The 26724-nt window shown below is 38.0% G+C and overlaps 4 protein-coding genes across 18 annotated transcripts in view; 2 read left to right on the forward strand and 2 right to left on the reverse strand.

Annotated features, from left to right (window-relative positions):
• LOC1269515 (sorbin and SH3 domain-containing protein 1) overlaps nucleotides 1–5569 on the reverse strand; it is a 34390-nt gene extending 28821 nt beyond the window's left edge. Inside the window, exon 1 of one of the 6 annotated variants that reach the window (XM_061649966.1) lies at nucleotides 5200–5569. Coding sequence is in view for 5 of the 6 variants with exons in the window: in XM_061649947.1 (XP_061505931.1) it covers nucleotides 2503–3223 (721 nt within the window). In the remaining variant the exon portion in view is untranslated. Of the gene's footprint in view, nucleotides 1–2502; nucleotides 3381–4090; nucleotides 4113–5199 lie in introns of those variants that run through there. The other 5 variants (XM_061649943.1, XM_061649947.1, XM_061649942.1 and 2 more) reach the window with 5 other exon arrangements.
• A 4074-nt stretch (nucleotides 5570–9643) lies between these two features.
• On the forward strand, nucleotides 9644–12162 carry LOC133392065 (uncharacterized). 2 transcript variants are annotated; one of them, XR_009765428.1, is made up of 5 exons: nucleotides 9644–10713; nucleotides 10783–10858; nucleotides 10928–11295; nucleotides 11502–11759; nucleotides 11851–12162. XR_009765428.1 is itself a non-coding variant. In XM_061650085.1 (4 exons), the coding sequence occupies exons 1-4, from the start codon at nucleotides 10522–10524 to the stop codon at nucleotides 11634–11636; spliced, it is 771 nt and encodes a 256-aa protein (XP_061506069.1). In that variant the 5' UTR covers nucleotides 9644–10521; the 3' UTR covers nucleotides 11637–12162. The 2 variants fall into 2 exon arrangements, 1 of the variants encoding a protein (XP_061506069.1); XM_061650085.1 differs by having other exon boundaries at nucleotides 11502–12162.
• A 564-nt stretch (nucleotides 12163–12726) lies between these two features.
• Nucleotides 12727–17532, forward strand: LOC1269524 (beta-1,4-galactosyltransferase galt-1). Of its 6 annotated transcripts, none has more exons than XM_061650079.1 (9): nucleotides 12727–14204; nucleotides 14824–14976; nucleotides 15192–15487; nucleotides 15561–15759; nucleotides 15833–15935; nucleotides 16074–16280; nucleotides 16353–16594; nucleotides 16675–17076; nucleotides 17155–17532. In XM_061650079.1, the coding sequence occupies exons 3-9, from the start codon at nucleotides 15317–15319 to the stop codon at nucleotides 17376–17378; spliced, it is 1548 nt and encodes a 515-aa protein (XP_061506063.1). In that variant the 5' UTR covers nucleotides 12727–14204; nucleotides 14824–14976; nucleotides 15192–15316; the 3' UTR covers nucleotides 17379–17532. The 6 variants fall into 6 exon arrangements, with proteins under 6 accessions (XP_061506063.1, XP_061506064.1, XP_061506065.1 ...); XM_061650080.1 differs by having other exon boundaries at nucleotides 12727–14191; XM_061650081.1 differs by having other exon boundaries at nucleotides 12729–14204; nucleotides 15579–15759.
• Nucleotides 17399–23477, reverse strand: LOC5666900 (hornerin). Of its 4 annotated transcripts, none has more exons than XM_061650074.1 (6): nucleotides 23101–23475; nucleotides 21475–21845; nucleotides 20960–21195; nucleotides 20792–20888; nucleotides 19021–19692; nucleotides 17399–17973 (listed from the first exon to the last, which is right to left on the reverse strand). In XM_061650074.1, the coding sequence occupies exons 1-6, from the start codon at nucleotides 23107–23109 to the stop codon at nucleotides 17727–17729; spliced, it is 1632 nt and encodes a 543-aa protein (XP_061506058.1). In that variant the 5' UTR covers nucleotides 23110–23475; the 3' UTR covers nucleotides 17399–17726. The 4 variants fall into 4 exon arrangements, with proteins under 4 accessions (XP_061506058.1, XP_061506059.1, XP_061506062.1 ...); XM_061650075.1 differs by having other exon boundaries at nucleotides 19021–19644; nucleotides 23101–23474; XM_061650077.1 differs by having other exon boundaries at nucleotides 17785–17999; nucleotides 23101–23477.
• Between the last annotated feature and the right edge of the window lie 3247 nt (nucleotides 23478–26724).

A 26724-nucleotide genomic window follows, 5' to 3' on the forward strand; every position in this document is an offset into this window, starting at 1 on the left:
CAAACAGAGATGAGAAGTGGAGCCCCAGCACTTGATCATTCGTTCAAGCAAATGATTGATGCCGGAAAAGTGTACGAGGGAGGACAATGAAGATGAGCTAGTAGTATTGTGTTAATCAAGAAGGGTGTGGTCTAAAATTGAGTATTTAGACTCTGTGAGGTCATTGATGTTTGTGCTCGGTCGACCTAATAGTTGGTCTAAGGTATCGAGGCATTGGCTCCAAAATGGTCGGACAGGTATCGAATTCCAACTGGGTTAAATGGCATAAAAATGCGTCTAAGAGGCAGCTTAACAAAATGATGTGTAACTGGTTTGTAACGACGCTGAATAATCTCACAGACCATCGATGCAGACATATTTTTACTTTTTCGTTTAATCAGTCCGATTGTATATCGCATGCGTAAATTAATTCACTATTTATATAAAGGTCCAAAGTATTGAAAAGAATCATCGCAATACGAAGGTATATGAAACAAATTTTTCTATCATATTCCAATACATGTGTTTAAACATGTTCCTCTAGCAGTCTGGAATTTTGGAACAATCATCTGCCGCATTTATAAATTGCATACGCAATCAACCGTACCCGACTTACCCTGGATTCGGATCAATGAACAGCATGAACAGTAAGTATAGGAAAGAGAGGGCACAAATGGGTCTATATCACCAGTCAGAACATATACGCTTGACAACTTATGTAGGCTTTATTGAATTGTAAAAGCAAAATAATTTATGTTATTCTAAATTTATTATGTTGACCTAATAAATCAAATGATTTATATTCTGGAATGATTTATTTCGACAAAAAATTAATTGAATTTAGAAAAAAGTAACATCAGGCCTGTTTTTTCGATTAAAAGGCCAGTTTTAATAACAAGTACTACTTAAACCTCACCACAGTTCCACGAACACGATCGTTTTCCATCTAAACTTTGCATTGTGTGTCGTTTTTTTGTTATTGTTATTTTCGTCGCCATTCGTTACACTTCAATGCAGTTCAACTAGTTATGCGAATTGGCAACCATGTATCTGCGTATACTGCTACTCGCATTGACTCCCAGGTTGAGTGAAGTCCATTATGGAATTTTGTAACTTGAGGGCCAATGGGAGCAGCATAGCTGGCAGATTCTGATGTTAGATAAAGATAGAATGAAAAAATACCTTGAAAATCGATTTTGTTCATTCCGTTGTATGCGTTTCATTCTTTACCCCGGATATCGGGAGTGTACTATTGAACTGCATGATTGTGATGTTCTGATCACTGAAAAGGGATGAGGACAGGGCCGGAACTATCGATTAACATACACAAAAGATCAACTTCCGCTTTTGCACCTGTGTTGGGTTGGGAGTTGGGTGTGCTCTATCTTTTATGCAAGAAAAATAGTAACACAACTCTTTCTAGGTAAATGGTTAACAATTGATACATTATTCAAACACTTTTTTAAGGCATACATAGTACATGTACTATAGAGGTATGTCATAATTTTAAAACTGAATCATACCAATCATTTCTTTTTCTTTTCTGTTTAAAAAAAGAACGTACGCACTCATTTTTTTCTTTTCTATATGAAAAAATAGTAACGAACGTACACACTCATTTTTTCCAAATTAGCCAATTAAAATTAATATCTATTTACCAACTATGATATTAGATGTTAGGAATTCTAAAGTATTGATTTAAGAAGGCTACAGTATAATTCTTATAAACCTTTTTTTTCATGGCTCCAAGATTCAACTTGTCATCCTTGTCATTTGATGTTTATCATTCTATTGAAACTGTCAATCGCCACAAATTAGCTACTTTTTATCATAGTTTTTAAGTTGCTTAGACGACAATCAGAGTATTGCAAATAAATCAAGATGATCTAGATGATCTTCGTATCTTCACGTTGATTGATGTTTTTAAAAAGAAGAAAAACTTTAAGTCTTTCAAGTTATGGTAAATAAATATTTACTAATATTAACCTCCATTAAATGAAATGAGATTGAAGGAAGAGGCTTGGTTATTTCCAAATGCTGTGTTATGCAGGTTGTTTCATTTGCAATATTCAGCCACCCTTTATTGTGTTTTCATTGGTACGCTATGTCAGTGCTTTGAAGCGGACTCATAAACCATTTTTATTTTTTGTTTGTAGCAAAGTCGAAGAAACGTTTTCGATTATGTATTACCTCCGCATATTGCTATGTGGCATTATTCAGTCTGTTTTGCATTTGCCGTAAACCAAGTTTGCATTATATTAAATTATCCAAAAAATGTTCATTGGCATTGTTAGTGATGTAATACTCTTTTAAATATATGTTATAGTTAAAACATCTAAAATGAGTTTTTTGACAGCCTGCAATTGTCAATTGCGTATATAGAACCATCCTTACATTAAATTTTAGACTGCTTGACGAAGTCAACACTAGATCAAAGGTGTTTTGATACATTTGTCGCTGCATATTATTGTTTATCTTGATAGATGATGTGAAAGTTTTTGTTGAGTATTATGCATGCCTTACCCGTGCGTATGTCACTATTCGTCGCAAACGATTCACGTTGTGTTTTAGATTCAGGCTTCATTTGCTTCTGCGGACCTTTGCGGAATTCCAGATTGGTCTGCTGTGATTCCTGCTGACTCTGCATTTGGAGACGATCACGTTTCTTCACTTTATGCTTCCGTTCGATAGTATATTTTCCATTTCCAACGTGAGTCTGTGGCGTGAAGACATATTGGTGAAAAGATCGGTAGATGCATCGATTGCGATCGCTGTGTAACTCAGAAGTTGAGCCTAGGGCCACTGAGAAAGTACGTAGATCACCGCTGTTGTTTCTGGCATCACTTTCAAGGGTGGTGATGGTGTCATCTGTCGAAGTAGCCATCAATGGCGGTGAGAGGTTTGTAACAACTCGGTACAACGAAGGTGGCATGTAACGGTCCTCATCAAAAGCACGATAAACCTGATGGTCTGTGGTGTTTGAAGTTTTCGAGTTAGCTCCTGTGCTGAGATGGAGCAGCATATTGTTGCCAATTCGCTTCAAAAATGCAACCGATCTATTCCTGGTTTGTTTCTTGCACGTATCACATTTAACATTTTCAAATGCACTATCTTTCGTTGCACTATAACTTTCACTATATTTCTTCTTCCCAATGCTCATGCAGTTGCAAGCTTCCAAGCGTTTTCGAAATGCATTATCTGACTCCGAAGTTATACACAACGGCGAAGGACATTTTAACTTCATATTTAGTGTTATGATTCAAATATTAGTAAAATAAAAAACTAAAGTCAATTCCGTTCGACATTAACAGAGATACCGAAACAAAACAACACATGTAACGAATAAAAGTGTTACATCCAAGACAGCAAATGACGTACCGTACTGCTCGAAGGCCACACTTTCAATGAAATTGTGGCACAGTTTCTCTGTTTCGTGACACACTGTTGGCGACACTAATTCTTAAACCTAGGACCGTCTCTTCCATGATTGTTGTCTTCAGAGAGTAACGAAGGAGAAGCCCTGGGAAGCAGATTGTTTCCGTTTGTTCATAAGCATAAAACAATGCAGAACACCTAATTGTACACAAGAACGACAAAACAATCGAAATTAATGGTAGTCGCTCTAGCAAAAGTATCTTACTTTCTTTGTTTATCTTTTATCTCGCTCATTTTAATTTCATGTATTTCTGTATATTTCTTCTCTCTCTCTCTCTATCTATCTCTCTCTCTCTCTCTCTCTGTCTCTCTCTATCTCTCTCTCTCTGTCTCTCTATCTCTGTCTCTCTTTCTCTCTCTTACTGTATTTCACTCTCCTTTTTTGTGATGGATTTTATTCTCTCCGTTTTCTTAGTATTATTGCGCACAGACACCATAACAAAGCTGCTTGATCTGTCCTTCATTTCATAAGATGATACGCATGATCGATCGAGCTTTGGTTTTGAACGAAAGCCGTATTATCAAAAGGCATGTATAAGTAGAAGAAACTGTGATTAAAGAGGAAATGTGTGTACTTCTGATATATAATTCAATGGTACAATTGTTTTAAAATCAAATAACTTCTTAAAAAGTAGCGTGGTTTATATTTAAGGAACACGCAAAGGTAATTATTTACCTGACATCACAGTATGTTGAACATGTGAGGCACTGTGAACGACAACAGAGAACTTAAAAACATGTTTAAAAACCAATGAGCTTTCTTTTCAATTGTTTACCTCGAGGTTGATGAAAGATTTTGAAAACGTGAAGATTTTACACCATTATTAGCCCTAGAACCCCTTCTAAACCGCGTTGAATATTGTCGCACAAATGATAAAAGGGTTTCTTGCACACTTTCACTTTCACCAAGGTCACTTCGTTTCGAGGAAGACGTTTTAAACTTATGTAGTTTACAAAATTTCAACATGGTGTTGTTGGTACAAAATGGTTCTGAATGAACGATCTCTTTCCAATCAGTAGCACTGCAATAATGAGACAACTAATAGAAATGGGCGTTAAGTTTCTCGAGCGGTCTTGTTTTCTATCTATTTTTTGTTCGTAGTTGTACGCAACCCATACAAACGTGTTCACGAGTGACCGAACACATCATGTAGAGTATGGGATAACAGGCAAGCATCATATTTAAATGCAAAAATATAGCTTCATCATTACATTGTGAGAAAAATACAGTTACAAATAACATATTCTTCTGATGTTTAATTTTGAATTAAATATAAAATTATACAGATTATTGAATTATATGAGTTACCTCCATAAAAAGGTTGTTGAACTGTTAGATGTAAATCGCGGTGTTCATTATATAATGTAGTTTTTAATTTGGGGTTTTCCAAGTTGAAAAATTCATCTGCACTCATTTTAGTGCTTTAAAAAATAACTGTATTTTTAAGCGTTATGGAATAGCATACGTATAGCATTTGAAACGCCAAAATGTATGCAATACGTAAAACGCGGCGCAATGCCTGTGTCGATCTGTGTTTTGCCATCAGCTGCAAGCTGTTTCGCCTTTGGTATATAGTAATTGTTACGAATCTTTATATGGCCTACGATGCAACACTACAATCAGAGACATTTCTCACACAATATGTTGGCTTAAAAGTTAACACAAGTTAAAAATATGACCAGACGGATGATAAAATACTGACTCGGGTCCGCGTAACACTTTATTTTAGGTTGATTTGTAAATATGTCCCAGCTCCCTGCGATATTTTGTAGTTTGTTACTTACATTGTGGTGATAGTTGGTATCAACTCGATCACATCATTTTAGACTTTAGTTGCTTGAATCATTCTGATGTCATCTTATGCTATGTTTATTTTCTTTACATAGAGACTCGGCAAATAATGGTTTATTTTCTCTGTCATTGTCAGCTGTTGATACTCTGGTAAGTGAATAAAAAAAATTAACACCGTACAAACTCACATGCACATACGCACACAAAATAATTCAGAGAATCATTTAGCATCACAAACACTTTCTCATTCCAGCAGCTCTAATTTAGTTCAGTTTGCTATATTGGCACTAAGGTTTAGATGAATTAAATTAGTGATAATACGGCTACATAAAAAGATGTTCCAATGCTAGTTTCTCTTTGCATTGTTTGTAATTTGCTATAGTCTGGCGGAACTGCCAAACCGATAGAGCTTAATGTCAGTTCTAGCGTTTGCGCATTACGGTGTTTTCATTTCTTTCATTTACTTTGGCGTCATTATACACATAGACACAGGTTATTTTAACCGATAAAACGTTACGCCTGATGATTGTGTTTATTTAAACATAAAATTGAGCATGCTTATTATTACGTTAGAAACAGTATGATTAATAATTTGAACTGATTGGTCATACTATCTAACCAAAGACACATAATTTAATACACAACATAAACATTGGAATGTGTCGTGAATACATGATTTGAGTGTTTTCAATGTTTTAAATTTAAACTGTTAATGTTTCTCGATTATGACGTTCAAATCAAATTATAGCTTCGAAGAAGAAAAGTGCCTAAAGCTATGCTGTGTATTAATTTATTTAGATTACTACTTTCACCTGGGTTTTAAAGATCAATAAATTTTGTTTTTCTGGGTTTCTTTTATTATTATCTTGCATCCATGTTCCGGTGTTACGGTATATGGCACAGCAAGAATCTCCTTGTTTTGTTCACACTATTTTCTTAAAACTAGTTAACAGATGATAAAATTTTTTATGTCACAACAATTTGTTTGCGCTATACTATATTTTTACGTATGCAGGAAACTGATAATATTATATGATTGTGCCAGGAGAAAGAAATTAACGCTTTGTTGTATTTTGTGATGCTATGGAATGCTATGTTGAACGTATTGGAAATTGATAAACGTAATGATTGCTTGGGCTATTTCGAACGCATGGATGTATAATTTATCACAATTATCGCACAATAAAAGATAAGGAAATATGTATGCCTAAGTAAGTAAACTGAAAAGGTAATGTAATTTAGATCAACTTGAAAGCATAGTACTGAGACAAGTTTTATTGACCAACATTAGTCCATGAGAATTAGTAACAAGAACCAAAATGAAAACATTTTAAACATTGAAACACTTTCCGTAATTCAGAACTGCAAAATCCAACATTGATAAACATTGTGAAAAGTAACAAAAACAAACGATAAGCACAAATGAAAAAGAAAACAAAAGCAGGTACATCAACACCATCAAAAACAGGCCTTAAACAATGCTGTATGAAGGATAACAAACAGTGTTGGCTTTGCAATATACTGTATTCAGCAAAACACTACAGCTTTAATAGAGCTAACGGTAACTGAAAGATGTGTAATATTAACATTGAAGAATGTAACAATAATAGAAAACAATAATAAATAACAAAAAATAACAACAAAACAATCTGCGTATCAGATTGTTGCTCAACGATCATAATCTGTCGAATTCACCTTAACATTTTTGTAGAAACCTTTTCTTCAATTATTCTGACTGTATTATAACAAGTGTTATGAAAAACTGTTTTCGAACTGACAGGAACAATAATTGGTTTTTCATTTTTAATGTACTAAAAATGAAAAAGCAAAATGTTCGCTGTAGGTTGATGACACTATCACGCGTAACTCATTGTAATAACACGAAACTTAACAAATTGTTCAGGCACCAAACTTAACGATGCAACAATTAGAAAAAACCAACGAGGAACAAAACAATCTCAAAATAAAATTTAAGTTCAAAAATGGACATGAAGGTCAAAAACACCCTACTCAACTATGCCGCTATACTTTTGTATGAAAATCAAAAGGCACACATTAGCAAACGAAACGTAACAGCAGAACAGACTATTGTTTGTAGTGCGATATAAAAACGGTGAAATGATGCATTTGAGAACTGAAATACCAGTAATGGTTATGTTAATGCTGAATATGAACAGTTTATAATGTACGGAGAGTGTAAATAGCCAACAGCGTGCTTTATATATCCATTGTTCAGCTTCCATGGTTCAGGCTTGAAGATTGTCGTCCTAAGCAGAATCTCTTCATGTTATGATTTCTCTAACATCTTAATCATGGCAGATTCTGTTGTACAGCAGTTGAGCTCAACAATTAGGGTTTTTTTTTGTTGGAGCTAGCAGTTTACAGTTGATGATGTTGACGTCATAATTACGATTTATCAAAGTCTCTCCAGTCCAATCATAGAAATGTATTCTTCAGAAAAATAGCACTCCATCGATGCAATCAGTGTTATCTTCACTCTCCTTTCAGTGTGATGATCTCCAATTGTAATAGCAGAATGCATCTTCATTTGTGAGTGAATAGCGTAAACGATTCTAAAATTGAAAAAAGGTTCCGTATCGTTATGATTAATTTCAACATATTTTCATTTTAGTAATGTTTATAATAGCAATTTAAAGTTCAATTATGTCTGTGATTTAATGCAATATTGTTTCATGTTACAATCATCCGTGGTTTATGAAAATAAAAAAATAGATATCTAAATTAATTTTTCCAAAGTAAATGCAACGGAAACATGTTTTATAGAAAGCGCGGTTTTAATATCAGGCAACATGGTATGCATTAAAAGTGAACTTGTTTTAGCGATTTTGGTAAGAGCTAAAAACAGATCCGTAATTAGCTCAAATCACGTTTTGGATCGCCTCCTTGACCTAGGAGGCTGGATCAACCGATCGAGAGGCGAGATAGCACTTGAATAAATCGGTCAATTATATCCAAAAGGAGGTTTGATAATATTTCTACTCTGGTTTCTAGACTGGATTTCGTTTTGGAATGGAAAATGCGTCATCTAATAGTCTAATAGACTGCCGAATCACTGACTGACTGATACACTGACTCACGAATCACAGACGCATTTTACAACATCTACATTATCAAACCACAAGTTATAATATAGATAAATAATCCACGCTTACCTCTTCCTTTGTTGTAGCCACAGGTGTTACAAGTTTAGTTGAACAGTTTTTATCACACATTACTGAATGAACAGCAATATTCTAGCAATTGATTTTCAACAACAATGTTTTAGCCAACAACACAGTAATTGAAGCTTTCATTTACAACTTGGAATTACATCACTGCTGTATCACACATTTCGCTTTCTGTTCGAATCCTGGCTCGACCAGGTTTTGTGCCCTGAGTCGAGCCAGTGAAGACTGCGTTGCAAAGTTTGGCACTTTATACGAAAGCAGATCTGCCCGGTTCGATGATACAAACGGTTATGGGTGATGTTTTCTAGGTGTACGGGGTTTATATACGTTTAACTCTACGCAACGCACACCCCTCCACTATCAAATGTGCAGTTATTTCTCCTTGCGATGGTACCGGCATGGGAAAAATGATTTCACACCACCATTATCTTACTACCACCATGGTGCATACGCTCCTTGAAGCCCAGATTTAAGACCCCTGTAAAACTTTTTTCTTTTTTTGTTTTGTGCATCACAACATTGAGAGCATATCACAACGTACCGAAACGTTTTTCTGCATCAAAAGAAAACCAGGTGAGTATTCTATTCATGCGTTCCGTTGCCCTTACCCAATGCCGGGATAAAGAATATGCTAAGGTAAATGTCCTTTTAAGGGAGCTAAGAATCCACGGTGTAGGGCCGAATGATGCGTTACGCAGTTGATTTAGAAGGGGAATAGTCCCGAAGGGTCTTTTTATTTTTGAAAAAATATCATACAAAATCCTGGGAAAACTTTCCCCTACCTTAATTGACACTGTGTCTTCAACTACGACGAATGATAGTACGTACTAGCATATCCTATGTATTAAAGTCATACCCCATATGCTCGATTATAGTACATGGTAGTCAAATCATACCGAATAACAAATATAGAAGAATAAATAATTTATTTTACTTATGTTATTTTACACAGTACTTGCACATTGGTACGTGATTTAGAAACATGAATGTGCTAAAATGGGCTTTGATAGTTACGGGTGTTGCTCTATATTACTTGATATGTAGTGCTAGCAACCCCTCTTATGTGACAGAACGGTACAATCCCGGACTAGTTGAAGCAGTTGGAAGACAATTGAACCATCCGCATTGTCCTTGCTTTCTTCCCTAGTTTTGTGAATATAATGCATAAGGGAACGAAAACCAGTCTCGGTAGATGTGTTGGTTTGTGGTGTTATGGGAAAAGGTAAATTTTAAGAAATAGGGGTTGCATACGGACCTCGTCTTGGCCAACTTTTCGGCAATAGTAGGAAGGTAAAAAAACAACGGATTATGCACCCTATAAGAAATCAAAAATGCGCCAAGGGTTTCAGCCATTTCCTAGCTATGCATCTTCTGCACGCCGTTGAATTGAGCGAAAATTGCGTCGCAGCTGAAGTTGAGAAGACACAGAAAGGTAGCAGCCAGCTGTTATAATACTTAAGAAAATCGAAAGCATCTTGTAGCGAAAACAGTACACAAATAGGACGAAAAGGATGTCCTTTTGTGCTGTTCTAGCAGACAATAGAACAAATTGCATTTAAAACCCGTTACAACGGCGCCCAAGATACCGTTTCATCCTCTGTTCTGGCATTGTGATAAGCGCCAGGTGATACCGGTTACACGCAAAATTATCTATTTGCGTGCCATACTGTAAGCGTTGATTGCTATCGATGTGTCCTACCTGTACAACCGACTAATAGCAATAACAAAACTATCACATTATTTCTATACATTGCAGTATTATATAAATGGTTGTGCTTTTATTATTATACACATATAATTAAAATGTGTAAAATCTTGATTTAATTAGAAAGTTTATGTTGCTGTTGACCGATGTGTATGAGTATACAGACCATTTCAAAAACAAAACCATCGAAATCGATTTCTGCTGCCATTGAAAGGTTTCATTCCAGACATGTCTTGAGAGATACGTCACTTCTGTTGTAAGTTTGACGAACTGTAGGCTAGTTTGGAAGCGAGTGCGCTACGTACATTGTTCTTTAATTATAATACAATAGTTAACAGGACATTTATTTGCTGTGTGATTGTAACAACGTAAAAAAGGAACATAGAGTTAATCCATTTGTTTTAACCCAGACGATCGTGAAAATGGCAAAACATACTATTACGTCTTTAGCATTTAAAATAATTATTGGAGTAGCTAGTGTTATGCTTATGCTGCATTATGCACCCATTTCTGAAATACCTAGCATGTATGCAGTAGAGTGCTACCAAAGCTATCATGTATCGCACCACTCCAAATTGTACGATTTTGTGATGATGACAGAAACTGCAAATAAGGTAATTTCAATTTAGTCCAGCCATTGGGCAATTACATTCAATTTTGTATCTTATTTTTGCATGCTGAAGTGGATGAAATTCGTAACTTTCGTCGCTACAGACCACAAACCCATTGGAATCGGCAAAATATATAAGACTGTAATAGGTTTGTAATTTATCTGCTTAAATGTTTATGCTGGTATGCGTTTAAACTTTTTTCCTTCTTATTCTTCAGACACAAATATATTTCTGCTTGCTGTTGTTGAGCACCAGCAAGGTCAATATGCTGCTTTGGAAACGATGAGTAAAGATAGCACACCGCAGTTTCGCATTGAAATACGCTTTACCAGTGATCTTTATGCACCATGTCAAAAACGGCAACAAAGTGATTTCGATTCACGACGTTTAGATCTATTTTCATTGCTGCGCGTCAAACGGTCTGAACCGTATGAAGTTTTAAAGGAAAGTAATTTAAACAACATAACGGCGATGGCAGAACACTGCGTTTCTGTCCAACAGCAAGCTGCTAGCCCTTCAAATAGAATCAATACAAATGGGTTAACATTAAAAATATTGTTGTTACACGACTCATTGCTATTTCAGGTAATTACTGTTTTTTGTTTGAAAATTGCTAATGCTAGTGCGATAGTTTTCCAATCAAAACTATATATTGTGGTAGTTTTTAAAATGACAAGTAGATATGAAAGCAGACATTTGGACGATTTGCAGACTAATAAATTTTATTCATCTTCAAAATCAAGCAGTAAATACCGATTGTCAAAATTATGATTTGGCTTTTTCTTTTTCAGAACACCATCGGAGCGTTGTATCGATACTCTTTGAGACGGCATCTCAGACGGTCCTTGGCTAACCTGGCGTACGTATTACCACACTTAGAGGAGCATGGACGTACCTTATCACCATCTGCATGCTTAAACCACTGACCTTACAAAAAATACACACGTTTTGTGATTTAAATCCATTCTGCAAGTGGATTTTCGGTCGGTCGTTCATATCTTCGAATCATCGGTAGCATGGATGTGTTGAAAAAACGTTGAAAATAATCAGTAAGTTGCTAAATCAGAAGCAGTAAAAACAATCGAATTAGAACTACCGTCGGATAGAGTAAACCAAATATTCATACCTTCATCATATCAGATAGGTCGAAGCCTCGAACATCTTTTAAAAGCGTGAGTATCATCAAAAGGGAAAGCGGCAACATGATGATCCACCGGTTGTGATCGCTCATTCTCAACTGTGAATTATCGATGTGTAAGCACTACAAACAGGTCACATTTTGCAAAATATCATGGTGTTTTGAAGCTTACGAAAACATCACGCTCTATCGAGTAGTTACATCAATACACGACACATACAAAACAGATTTAATATCTAATGACTGCAATAATACCGATTTGGTCTAGCTGTTCCATCTGTAGTAGAATTAAAAAAATCGTTCTAAAAACAGGACTAAAGCGTCATCCATTAATTACGTAACATTGCTTCTAAACGACCAACTTAGGCCCGTGTCTGTGCTCCATCGCATGCGATTTTATCGCACGTGCTGTCATAAGCTTTTTCGTATAATATTGCGATTATTTGAAGGATATTAATAATATATCAATTATGAAAAATTAAGTTGAGATTGTTCCTACAAAACACCACACATTTAGTTTGACAGATGAAATCGGATGCGTCGTCCGACGAAATTAAAAAATTTTGATTCCGTCGTACGACGAAATCGCACGTCCGACGTTATCTGTCAAATCCCATATAACATTTTGACATGCCTTCCGATAAAATCAAGGTGTATGGATATTAGGAGGTGAAGTGCTTCAGAGCAAATTGACATTTCACGACTTGACATAACAATACTGGGGTCTCCGGTATTAAAATCGGGGAGGGCTGGAGGGGGGTATAGAAAATTGTATGCGATTTGACATAACAATACTCAATGATGGCGCCCGGAAAACGCGCTAACAATTCACCTCCTTAATAAACACACCTTGGATAAAATCGCATCCGATGGAGCAGAGACATGGGCCTTACTGCGACAAATTTTCTGCGAGCGCTTTGTGCTAATAACACTTCACAGTGTTAGAACAAAATCAAGGGCAACCGTGATTGTCGCGGGGTTTGTGAAATGTTCACAGAAACGCAGCGCTCGCGTTTCGCGACAAAACAATCGAAGTTAGCCATACTATTGTGCTTAAACGTAGACGGTTTGACAGATGGAAAGTGTCGCCAAAAATTGTCACGGACGATTTTTTGGGTCGTCTATAAGCAGTGTAACATAACAGTTGACAACTATCAAACGCTTAAGAAAACGCTAGGGGAAGGAGGTAAAGTGTTTCAAGCGTACAGCAGTAGGCTTGGCGTTAGAAGTTTTTCAACACGCAATGAGCAACCTACTAAGTATATTCAACATGATACTGGCAATAAATCGTTTTCTATCAAGCGTTTGGTAGCTGTCAGTTGTTATGTTACGCTCCGTGTTATGCTGTGTGGATCCTTGCGGTTACATTTAAAGTTTTACTGTTCAAATAGATATAGAGCGACAACGTCTCGGGCGACAAAAAGTAGCTCAATTAGCTCAAGTAGCTGTTATTCGATGAATTGCGATGCAAAATTTCACTCTGCATGCCGGCTTATACAGGCTTTCAAGACTTTATTCAATACCACGTAGCCGGATAGTCAGTCCTTACTACAGGGGGATGATCTATTCTGGGCTTGAACCCAGGGCGTGTGATTGAGTCGTTCGAGTTGACGACTGTACCACGGGACCCCCCGTACGTAGATCAAAGTAGATCATTTCACGTAGTCAACCTACTTGTTTTTTTGTTTAAAAACAGAAAAAATAAGTTAAAATATGTTCAAATGTAATTTTTTGGGTTTGGCATGAAGCTGGTTCGTAAAAAAAACTGGGTAATTTGATTGATTCGAATGAAGCAGAAATGTCGCGTGAGACAAGTTGCTCTGTTTGTAAAACTTATTGTTGTTGCTCTATGTCTATTTGAACGATTAGGTAGCGGTAATCACTACTGCGGGCGTGCGGGCGTGCGTGCGGAAAAATCAAAACTGTTTGATTCTGACGCATGCGGTTTCAAACTGTCATCCGCTGCGGGTGTCAAATTCCATACATTTTCAGAAAACGCACGCACGCCCGCATCAGCTCATCATGATAGAAGGATCTCAACTGTTGAAGTAGGCATGTATTTTGCATGCTGCATCAAAGAGGCATCACGATATATAGTAGACTATGAGTAAAGTTACGTTAATGTTGTGGATACTTTGGGCCCTGAGCGCAGAGCCTTGCTACTCAGCCCTGTCGCTAAGTGACGGGTGCTGACGTACGCGTTCGGCTCCCTCCGGCTCTACCCGGAAGCGAAGGGCTCGTGCCGTCGATCGCTCTCTTGCACCTGGCCCTTCGACCCGATCGAACATGAGCGCGCTCCCACGTCGTTTTCGTTCAGTGTGTGAAATTAATTTGTGAAATAAAGTAATTTTTAAGTGTATGAGCCGTTATACGTTTCTACTTATATTGACGACACAAAAGATAATGAGTTAGGAAGAAATATAAATTAGATACTGCTATACCTCAGAACGAGAAGGCTTATTTCAATAACTCCAAGACCAACGACCAGTTCACGTTCGAACATTCGCATTAGGAATTTGTTAGAGAGAAAAATAGATCGATAAAAAGGGAGAAAAGTTATGTTAAAACGATAAAACGATCTCGAAATGCAAGTTCGACATTTACTACGAAGCGGTGGAATAAAGAGACTAATTGTTTGGCTATTTTTTTGGAATTTGTTACAGAGAAAAATAGATCGATAAAAAGGGAGAAAAACCTATGTTAAAACGATGAAACGATCTCGAAATGCAAGTCAGACTATTTTTTTTGGCAACATCTAAAGTAACACAAAAAACCTTTAACGTGTTCGGCACTTATTCTACTGCTTCGATTTCTAACATCGGTACTGTTTGCAGGAGTTTTGGCTGCATTTTCGATCCATAAAATTATAAACAATGATCAACTCTGACGAAAGAATAGCTAATTGCATTAACTCCATTTCCATTCTGGTCGAAACTAATTGGAAAGAAATTTGGATTGCTATTACTTGTTTCCAGCGTTACAGTCAAATCTAGTGCAATTCGAATCGATTGTCGTCGCCTGCGAATCGCATGTGTGCCACTACGATCAAATGTGTGCCTTTGCAATGGAATACATGTGACTGCGATCGTAGCAGTAATGGAATGCAACTTTATTGCGACGATCCTATGGTAAGTTATAAGTCCATCAGTGGTAATCAAATTAATTACATAAAAAATGTTAAACGTCTTCCCCATGTAACAAATCGTAACGTTTGACGACACCCGCCCCTCTCCTCCCTCCATTAAGCGTTACGTAATTGATGGACGACGCCTAATGCGTTTTGATGTATGCATACCACTCTAACATATTTTGTCGCTCTCTCTCATTATTGTTTGCTTATCAGTAAAAGATAAGGCCATCATACCAATACACAGGTGTCACTCAGGGCGTGGATAGATTGCGACCTTTTGTTGCTCAGTAAGATAATGCGTTCGGATCGTGAATGTTAGTTGCGATACACAGTATTAAATGCGACCCAAAATGGTTCGAGAAATATCGTACGTTTCCATCAAATCTCGTTCTAAACCAGTGATTTTTGTGCACTCGTTAGTATCAAATCGATTTACGCGAAAATATGGCGTATTGTCCCTAATTCTGTTGACAGCCCTCGGGCTGCTTTATTACCGACGAGTTTTGTTTGTAAGTATGCTTAACCACGCTCATCCCGACGAGTGTGTAAGCGATAGATAAAAAAAAACAAATCAAAACACAGTTCTGTGATGATTTGCAGCAAAAGTACATCCATCAAACACTACCACTGTATCAGCGTTCCGTATCCTTAACGTTTGGAAATGAAAGCTGGTTACAAGGTGAAGATACAGGAGAACGTGATCACTGGCTACCGATTGGTGAACCGAAAAAAAGGTTTAAAATATATTCAGCTTATTTTGATCCCCGGCTTGAGGTGGTTGGTGAGTATCGGTGTGTGGATTGCTCAGCAACCGAACATGACGTTGCTAACAGCGTTTTCTAACCTGCTTTAAGAGTCCTTCCCTACGCCAGATGGATTTCTACCGTTCGGCAGTGTTCGCATCTTTGCAATATTGCCATTTCACGTACGAAAAGGAGACATATTTTGCAATTTCAGGTAGGCTGCATGGTTCATTTACGTGACATGTGCTATCAGTAACAAAATTTCGAAAAAAGGGTTACCTGTGACTAACACGAGTGTATCTAATTTCTTTTTTTTTTGATAATAAACGTGATAACACACACACATCAACAGATCAGATAACACCTATGTAGCGCAACATCAAGCAGACCGGGTTGAAGCGGTTCATGAGCATTGGAATATGGAATTTGCCGCCAGTTATGTGATATGCAAACTTGCCGGAAATATTACTAAACGCGAAGCCCGCCTACCGGACGAGGTAGCTTTAAGCTATCTTTCTGAGCCCAGCATGCGGGAAGCAACCAGCTTTGTTCGTATAAAGTAGGGTAATCAATAGCATGGTAAAGTATAACAGCAGGAAAATTGCATTATCAAACCGCTTCGATGTTGCAGATACCCTACCACGGACCGACTTCTCCGATCTGCTCCCACCCGATCATTGGCTGTTTGCGTTGGTCCATTGCATCACGACTTTGCACATGCTCTTCGAGTGGTGGAATTTTTTGAATATTACCAAATGAATGGAGCAGAACGGTTCTACGTGTATAACAAATCGGCTACACCAGAAGTAGACACCGTGTTGCGACACTATCAAGCCGCCGGACTGGTACAGGTTTTGGACTGGCATTTCGAAGGTTGTAGCAAATATGACTACCTATTTAACGAGGAATTTCTCTATAAATGGAAAGTTAACTCCAAGATTTTACGTTCATAGGATACAAGTTCGAGAGCGAGCTGCGCTACGAGGGCATATTTGTGGCCCTAAATGATTGCTTTTATCGTGCTACAATTGCCGGAGGGTTTAAATACACAGCGATAGTCGATTTTGACGAGCTGCTATTTCCGACCAGTGATAATGAAACGCTTCTGGAGTATTTGCAAACAAAAGACCGATACGATGTGCATTCGTTCAACTTCCAAGGTGTGTTTTTCTACGACATCTATTCGCCTGATTTCTCAAAGGTTCCACCGTGGGCAAACAATACTTACCTCTACACACAGGTGCGTAATGTGCGCACGAAAAACCCTCTTTTACATCACAACCGCAGCAAATATGTGCTGAAGGGTCGCAACGTCTTAGAAGCTGGTAATCATTTTGTCTGGAAGGCGGTAAGAGGTAAGAACCATTATGGTTTACAGAACCCGTTCACAAAATGGTTTGAATTAAGCACGTTTTCAATAAAAATTATTACAGATACTCACGAATATGCCGTACCGGAACATGAAGGACTTTTGATGCATTATCGCGATGGCAGCCTGGGCTACGACTTTGAAAACGTTGTACTAGATAACCGAGTCCGGGAGCGGTTTGGAGATGCAATATGGCGAAGAGTGAATGCGCAGTGTGCACTTATCTTTCCTGAGACGACTATGTGTCCCCTAGGAGAACACTATACTCGAACTGCATCAGTTCGATAAAACAGCAAATGCATCACAAGTGATTTTTGAGAGCTTTATTTGACTTATAAATAACCTTATGCCTATAATGCTACGTACTGGAGGACATAGGTGGGCTTAGAAGATCGTTGGTAGTTGGAAATGAAGAAAAACACACCATCCCTGGACAGAGAGACTGTGTCATTGTTCATTTTCTTGCCCTGTGTTTTAGTTTTACCGTGTTATTCCCTCAGCATCCAGCGTTGATAGAAGGATCTGAGAATTCCGAAGATACTACCGTTGGCTTCTGTTGTGCCATGTAAGCCGTCTTTGCGCGAGGCTGTTGAATTTATTCCGTATCCTGAGTCATTCTATTGCCGTTACCAAGCGTTATGCGTTTGGAGTTTTGTTTTCTGACTCGGTACTTTCGACACTTTCAACAATTCCGTCTTTATCCTTTGGTACATCAGATGCAGAGGATCTATTGTCTGATTTGGCACGCGTATCGCTATCGTCGTCAATAGTTCGTTCGGATTCCTGACCCAAGGAAACTCTATTGCTCTGATTGTTATCACGATCCATCAGGTAGCTGGTGTCCCCTAGTGACGCTGGCCGCGGACGTCCACCATAGGCAACGCTAGTAAAGGAGAAAGTAATATTGCTCTGCTTTTAATGGTTAGGAAATAGGGACATCTTTAATTTAGGGGGTGGGGAACTACTAAAGCATCAAGCGATACCATCGCACAGACTCGTATTCTCCATGACCTAATGGCAATGTAAGTGGATACATTACATAGCGTTTCATTTGTATGGAAGCAATCTACGTCGGTTTGATAATTTGGTTTGTCCTGGCACGCAGTTTAAAAGTTTGTTTATCAATTACAATACGCATACGAACTGATTGAAAAATTCAATATATTCATAAAAAAAGCATTCGCATGCTCTGCACAATCACTTAAGTGTAATTTACGCTACCAGAGGAAAAGTAGCGTTATCACAAGGAAAGGTGTCTTTCATAGCGTTACCATTTTCTTCCGATATTTCCTTTCTGTTATGCTGCGTTGCTAAATGACAAGCTTATCAGGTGTGGTGGTGCAAGTGTTTAGCCGCTGCCGCAAAAATTTATCATATAGGACTATGTGATTGTGAAACGATGTGCGTGGGTTGTGAAATGCTGTATATACGCTGATTGATAAGATTATGATTTGAAATAGTTTTATAGAAGAGGTAGTGTTATTGCTACAGAACAAACAATATAAATTACTGCTCGTATTTGTTATTGGAAGTAATGGTGTTTGATACCATCAGCTTATACTTGTTATTTATATTTCGATTGTTTGTTGTGTAATTTGTATTGTTTGTGCTAAAATAATAACATAAATTATTGGTTCTTCGAAGTAAATGTGATGATTTAAAGTGCACTGCTTGTTGTTTAATCTTACCTTTTATACTTAAAACATGTTTCAGTTTGCTATTTTACTAACGAAAGTGCATTGAATCAAGAAAATACGAATTGAAGGTGTAATTTTTCCAGCAATACAATAAAACAGTATATGTTATGAGTTTTGCTATTCTGATATTGTATGTTATGGTTAGTTGCATGTAGTTGCTCCAACTGATTCACATCGATCCTGCATTAGTTCCATGCCAAGCGTTTTAACGACCTAAGACAGATACTACATACCTTTGTTGTCGGTGATCTGTTTCTCGACGACTATCGCTACCACGATTGGTCCCGTACTCATGGGCAGTAGCACTACCTCCTCCTCCTCCTCCTCCTGAATATTGTCCTGGAGCGCTATGAGCCTCACCGTAAGATCCATGAGTGTTAATATTTACCCCAACATGGCCACTGCTCACACCATGGCTACCACTGCCGGAGCCCGTAGTTCCGCTACTAGCGTAATGCCAGCTACCAGCAGAATTGGAGGGTCTTTGAGCACCTGCCCCACTACCATAACTTCCTGCACTGGGCCCCGGGGAGTTGTGTCCAGCGTAAGAACTGCCTTGATTTGTGTGGCCGTGAGAAACTGTTTCTGGGTAGCGATTTTTACAACAGTTTTGCGTATAGTCCGATGGCTCATAATCGGGGCGATCCGATCCAGTGTATTGATGTTGATGATGTGCAGGTGCTACTGGACGATAGTTGGCAGAATTCGCATGATCTGCAGGACGTTGATCGTGACCGTTGTGTTGATCTCCGTAGCCTGATTCCGACGCTTGATGTGAGTGGGCATGGTGTGATGCATGTGCAGACAAGGGGGATGAAGGTGATGATAGTGGTGGTTGTGATGGAGAAGATGGACGACTTGCAAAATAATAACCACGTCCAGAATTATCAAAACCAGAAATTCCTCTGAGGGTTGAAGGAGGATGGGTGTCGATAAAAGTATATATTTATACATGTATATCCAATTCAACATCTGCAACCAATGGATGTTAGTGCATCAAATGTTAGGGTGCTATGTTTTTTTATTCTAGAATTTTTCTACACGTTTTTCTAAATATACACAACATATAAATGATTCTATGATTTTATGATTCTATGTATACAACACATATATGCTAACTATAATATTGCTTCTAACGGACCTATCTGTGCAGAAAATTAGTTGCCTCAATATTGAACAACATAATACTAACTTGTTAGCATTCAACCAACTATTCTCATTGCATTTGCTCATAGTTTAACGCTATAGCCTATATACAACGAACACAAATTAACAAGCAGCATAGATTTAGGAATGATGAATGCAAAGAATAGTATTGTGTATTGTACAAATTTAAATGATGCATGATTAAATAAGAACATATTTGTTAGGTGTCCTCGAAAACGTTACATTGATAAATGGGTTGAAACACAGTCTCAATCGTTGACAGTTAATAAAACACGCAATATTAAATGTCTGATTATGTTTCTCAATTTTTCTTGATGTATTCATTGAATTTGCAAACAGAAGGGATAATTTTTAACGGCTCATTTCATCGGAATGGATGAGATTTCGTTACTGTGATTTACATAAAGTTGTCCTAACAATGCTATTGGCTTTTTTTATTGTTTGTAATATGAAAAACTAGTTAGTTAATAAAATTACGCACTATATTGTAATATTTGTGGTGACATGCCTAAAAAGCAGTGTTGTTTATGCTTAAAACACGTTTAAGCAAAGAACAGGATTTAATGTTGTTAATCGATCTACACCAGAATAAATGTACAGTTTTGAAAATGCGTAACAGAAAAATGCATATATTTACACAAACCACATTCATAAACAAAGAAAATCATAAAGCCAAGTTGACGTTAATGCACTAATAAATAAAGTTCATTGAATTTGGAATTAAGCATGCTGGTTTACAAAGCACAAGTTATTGTAATACCTCGAGTGAAGGTATAAAGCGACTAATAATAATTATAATAATTATAATAAGGATTGTAGCTGTATGTGGGGTAGTACCTGTATGTTTGATCCCAAGGTCGGAAATTCTTCTGGTCGTACTGTCCACCGTAGCTCATACGATCGTCATAGATACCTTGATTGCCATACATTCGATCTGAATGGGAGTGCAAGCACAGAAAATACAATTACTTTTGCATTTCTATTGGATTTCTAAAATGGTATTACCCCTGTTGTTCATTCCAATAGGACTACCTCCACCACGTTGTGTCATGTAGTACTCGTAATGTGGATCAAGATTATCGTATCCGTTGCCACGATAACCATAGCCGCGCATCATTTCCGGATAGTACGGCATTCGACTGACGCCTCCATCATAGTAGCCGGCTCGCATTGCCATGGCTGGGTAACCATACCCATATCCTCGATCATCTGGACGATTCATATAGCGATCATATTCGTATCTGGAAGAAAAATATCACATTCTTGGTTGGTGGTGAACTGGTTAAAATATAAATTGTTGGTTGTGGTCATTCAAAATGGGTCAATACGATTTTATCATCGTCTCAATTGTAAACTTCAGTTATCTTTGTTTAACCATCAGTAAATCAGAAATCTTTACGCACACTAATTCTGTCACTTCACGTCTACAGGTTTGAGGAAAAACTTTTCCGAACATACAAGGTAAAGATGGATGAATGTGTCCCAATTAGAACTGCTCACCATTAATCCCTTTAACTTACCCCATATACGGAGACTGTCGATATGATCCCGAGTACGATGCGTGCATTCCTGCACCCCGGTAACGATCATCAAAGCTTTCCGGACGATAGTACCAGTTTCGGTCATCTTCTATTGGACCCATACCACTGTAGTATCCTGTAATACCAGTAGGGCGTCCATAGCTGCGCATATCGCGTTCATATCCTGGTCCACAATTTGAACAGTGTCTTCTTGAGTTGTAGTCATCTCTGGCACTTCGATAAAGGCTACCGAGAGATGTAGTGGGCAATGGTGGCGGAGCGTTGATGAGCTTTGCTGACGTTACAGTACTTTCGGCGGCCAGGTTAGCACGTGCTAGGTGCACCACCAGTAGAAATAGTGCTCCAGTAAGCTACCGTTTATGATGGAAAAATGGTGATGAATACATAAGAAAGATCTATTCAAAATTCTACAGCAAATAATTTGGCACTAAAATTATCAATTTAATTCGTATGACCTTCTCGTCATTACAAACCGATCTGTTTTTTGTTGTTTTTTTTTTGTTTTTTTAAATTATACTTAGAGGCAATGAGATATGTCGATGATAAAATAGTCAAATTGGGCAATTGAAAATTAAACTACACCCACATGCAAGCACCCTCGCAGCCATGGGCAAAGTAATATAACGTTTCACTCATTAATGATGTCCAATCACAATTGACGTATCACCCCACATATAATCCCTAATGCCCCTGCTAGGTCCACATCCGACCATATGAATCTATGCATGGTTAATAAAGCGTATCATGCGTACACGAGCACGTTTACGTAAGTTTGACAAAAAACAACGAGCATGTCTCCTCACAACCTATTTCTACTACATTCTAAACGATCAACGACATGAATGGTCTCGCAGAACATTTGAATGTTAAAGTTGGAATGACAAAGTAAAATGAATTCGTTCCGTTGTTCTGGCGTAAGAGTAGCAGATTTTGTTTGATGTAATATGTAGTGAATAAAATTACGCTATTAAGAGTCCAAAACCTTACAACAAGTGGGTCATTTTTTGTTTTGGTGGGTGAAGGTGAAAAAAATACTGAAAAGGTGAAGTGGATGAGAAGGTTCACCATATATGTATGCTATCATATATATAGTTTTGTGTCGACTGTATTACTTCATTGCCATGCAGTTCACTTACGGCTGTTCCGAACTTGCCACGAAAAGAGTCGCAATTTCTCTCTAGTCGTTGTATTGTATGGTATCCCAACATACAGTAGCTTATTTTGAACAATCGGACACTGTCACAAAACGATCCCATGTAAGCTTACAGCAATAATCGTGGAAATTGTATTGAAAATAATAGATTTCACGCTCCATTTACTCTATTACACACCATTCGCGAAATCACAATTGACAAATACGGAAATAATGTCTGTCCTAGTGTAGTGTGGGCTGAATGAAGCACATAAAATCATGGAGACATACTTAAGTACAACTTTGACGTACACTTTAAAACACTACTCTAATGACAGCGAAACAACGATTTCACATCTCTTATAGTGAGCACGAACAATATATTTACATTTATATATACATATTCATGTATTACACGTCTCTAGATTAACCTTATTCGTTTTTCAGTTTCGAGAAATATTTCACAAACTTACCTTGAACATGTTGTTGATTTTAGTTGAAAATATTTAAAGTAACGTAGTTTTTGTATCAGTTGGTACCAAATCTTCGCTTGATATTTTTTTCAATTTCCACGCGATTCAGTATCATTTGGGAACTATAATTTTCACAAGACCCGTTCACGGACACGCGACTGAATGAATTGCGATGAAACCTAGATGGTGTGGGAATTTTTTTGCGAAATACTTCGTCACACAAAACTTGGCTCTTCAAGTACACTAACCGTTCCCAGGTAACATAACGCACAAAACTCAAACACTTCACGCTGACACAGGCACATAACAAAAGTCTGGCTCCACCAAATGTCCGCCACAGCCGACGATCGACAGTGGAATCGAGCAAGAACTTTCCTGGACAAACCATTTTATATAATACCCTCTTAATTTGAGTCCATCATCATCACCCCGCACACTAGTCTGGTGGAAAACCGACGGAAGGGTGGGGGGGTGGGGGATTTTGAAGCAAAAAGCAAACCTTTTTCTCGCGATACACTTTTTAACCCTGTTCCCTATCTACCTTTTGTCACGTTCTCTACCCGACAGTAACACCAGAAGAGAGAAGTGTTTATGTTTTGTTTCATCTCACTGAACAATGCCATTTGTGCCTGAAATGTGTGGTATGTTAGAGACAGAGAGAGAGACACAGAGAGAGAGAGAGATATGGATAGAGAGGGAGAGATATGTCCACCTTATTTAGCTGGTTTGTGTTATTCCTTATAATTACATTCCAACATACATCACATAAATAGTTGTGGCCATAAGCTAGTAGACCGTAGTCAAAAAATAGTTCTACCCTCTCTGTGTAGCGTGTGTATGAAAATGGTAGAAAAAGAGGAAGAGAAGAAGGATCATTGTGCCAAGTTCACAGACCGCAACTACTAACCCTTGCCGGAATGAGCCGCATATTGCCCTCGAGCATGTAAAATCCAGTCAATGATTATCATTCTCCGATGATCGCAACGCCGTCGTCCAGTCGTACAGTCAAATGCAACGGTGACGACCTCTCCGCGTTCTATCCGGTTGCGCATAGACGCGTGAAAATCAACACGCCACCGCATGGGTTGCGGGTGGAACTGCCGCAGTGTGTTTAGCTTATTGCGGTCATTAGCATTTTCACTTCGTCATATTCGTTTTCCATCGTATTTTGTGGGTGTACTACCGCCACGTCAGGTAATCATCAGGTACGCTGCCTCTGAGAGGGAGCCTCGAAAGCACTGTACAATGTCATCCCCCCGAACCTGTACGAGCAATGTCCGACAGAGGATGTGAAGCCTACCGTGTCACAAACCGTAGTAAACTGCGGTTGTTGAACTACAGTTCAGAAAATCATCTTTTCTTTATCACCATTTACTTAACCAATTCTTGCTTTGTCACATAATAAGAGTCACGCAAAATGTTCGAATATATTTCATGGCATTTTTTTAGCACACAAAATGCAGAGTCTTCCTCATTGCGTAGCATACTAAACATTGATGCGTTCTTTGAACTTAAATAAATTATTTTTACACCGTGATATCGGATGTTGGGTAAATCTGATCCAGATTCATGAATCTGAATGAATATTTGGAATGATTCAATGAATCTGAATCTCGATTGGAAAGATTAATGAATCTCAAACATTCATGAATCTCAAAAGATCTCAAAAGATTTATGAATCTCCAAAGATTCTTGTATGTCGAAAGATTAGTGACTCTGAAGGGATTCATAAGTCTCTAATAATTCATAGAGCTTTAGCTTTTAACTATTCTGCTTCATGGCGTAACTATCTATGTGGTCATGCCAGCCTATACAAGCTTTCGAGACTTCTTGGCAAGTACCACGCAGCCGGATAGTTTGTTTTGCAATGGGGAGACGGTCCATGCTATGGGGAGGCTTGAACCCATGACGGGGATGTTATAGGTAGGATTGGGAAAATTCAATATTTTGAAAATCGTATACTTCTAAAGAATCAAATATCCCTAGAGATATATGAATTTTAATGGATTTGTGAATTTTGTAGATTCATGAATCATTCCAAATTTATGAATCTTCAAAGATTCATGATTCCTTGGAGACTCATAGTTAGAATATTAGAGATTCATATTTATTTAGAATGTTTAGATATTCATGAATCTTTTAAAAATTCATGTATCGTTAAAGATTCGACTCGAGAAATCAACGAAAGATTCATGAAACCCAACACTAATGCGCTATGATGTTACTGAAACCACTGGTTTCTAAACACTTTATTGTGGAACCCTTTTTATCGATCAGTTGTGCACCATTACACAGCATAATAGTATTTTCAATTGAACTGTTTCACTGTTTAATCCAATTTGATGATTGTAACATTTAATATTTCCAAACATCATGTTGTTGATATTGGACCGGAAGCGTTTGGCTGAAAGCTCATACTGCATCTTCTTCTTCATTGGCACAACAACCGCTGTCGGTCAAGGCCTGCCTCTGTACCCACTTGTGAAGTGAGCTTGGCTTTCAGTGACTTATTGTTACCATAGCAGGATAGTCAGTCCTACGTATGGGGGCACGGTCAATTCGAGGGTTGAACCCATGACGGGCATATTGTTAAGTCGTACGAGTTGACGACTGCACTACCAGACCAGCTCACACTGCATATGTTTCGATTATCCTCTCAAGCAACAAAATCAACATGCTCTCTCGCTCTGTCTGGTTTGATCGTCTGTTGGGTAGAACAAGAGAGCATGTTGATTTTGTTCGTTGGGCTGTTAAATTTTTACGCTCATCGTTACATGAATCCGGATTATTCTATTGAAAAAAATGGTTTAACCTTCTTCCGTAACCATGCGCCTCTCAGGGGTCCATCGAAGCGTTGCGCAAGTCCGTTGACATTTTAACTGCTGGCGGACAAGGAGTCCATGGAGAAAGAGTGCAGGGATGGAGGAGGCGTAGAGAGATTTTGAAATCAGGTTGGTTCTGCTAACGTATCTAAACACATATGTACATACATACATACAGCGAGACGAGCAACGAATATTGTGAAAATAGGTTTTCCACTCTCAACCGGAACTAAATGGATCAATCATCATTGATAACCGCTACGGACGAATCATGCGAGATCATCATCAAAGATGTAACATACATGTGTGTGAGTACCTATGTGGATGTTTGTTAGCATTATGTGCGGCTGCGACAAATTTAGTTCATGATGATGCTCTCTACCATGTTGTGAGGCGAAACAAATCAAAAATGTTAATCTATTTCACTACTCCAATGTACTCATGCCCCAGATTTAAAAAAAAAAAACCCAACTGAAATGTTTTAAACATGAAAAAATGAAGGTGTGAAAAGTTACTGCAATTACTACACAAGCACGACAAAAAAAACGTTTTATTTAATTCTCCCTTATCGTGCTTTCTGCATCACTGCCTGTGTGTAATAATCATTCGTCTTGAAATCCCACAATGCTGTTTTCAAGTTCATCCCATTTTCTCCTATCATTCGAAATGATGTTGCGTTTACCTCCCTTCATTCGGTGGCTGTTTGTCTTCGCTCTGAAAACGCTTGTCTCATTTGTCTGATGCTGTCGACGCAGAAACTAAACTCGTCACTTTCAGTACTTCCACTATGCACCATATTTCC

This window comes from Anopheles gambiae, chromosome 2 (genome assembly GCF_943734735.2).
Source record: "Anopheles gambiae chromosome 2, idAnoGambNW_F1_1, whole genome shotgun sequence".
Classification (NCBI taxonomy): domain Eukaryota; kingdom Metazoa; phylum Arthropoda; class Insecta; order Diptera; family Culicidae; genus Anopheles; species Anopheles gambiae.

Excerpts from the sequence above, each read along its gene's own strand:
- LOC133392065 (XM_061650085.1), top strand. The coding sequence starts at position 10,522 with ATGGCAAAACATACTATTACGTCTTTAGCATTTAAAATAATTATTGGA. Across the intron at positions 10,714-10,782 it reads TGACAGAAACTGCAAATAAG|TGGATGAAATTCGTAACTTT; the intron begins GTAATTTCAATT and ends TGCATGCTGAAG. Across the intron at positions 10,859-10,927 it reads AATATATAAGACTGTAATAG|ACACAAATATATTTCTGCTT; the intron begins GTTTGTAATTTA and ends CTTATTCTTCAG.
- LOC1269524 (XM_061650079.1), top strand. The coding sequence starts at position 15,317 with ATGCGACCCAAAATGGTTCGAGAAATATCGTACGTTTCCATCAAATCT. Across the intron at positions 16,281-16,352 it reads ACCAGCTTTGTTCGTATAAA|ATACCCTACCACGGACCGAC; the intron begins GTAGGGTAATCA and ends TCGATGTTGCAG. Across the intron at positions 17,077-17,154 it reads TGTCTGGAAGGCGGTAAGAG|ATACTCACGAATATGCCGTA; the intron begins GTAAGAACCATT and ends AAATTATTACAG.
- LOC5666900 (XM_061650074.1), bottom strand. Across the intron at positions 21,196-21,474 it reads CGACAGTCTCCGTATATGGG|ATACGAATATGATCGCTATA; the intron begins GTAAGTTAAAGG and ends TTTTTCTTCCAG. Across the intron at positions 17,974-19,020 it reads ACAGATCACCGACAACAAAG|CGTTGCCTATGGTGGACGTC; the intron begins GTATGTAGTATC and ends CTCCTTTACTAG.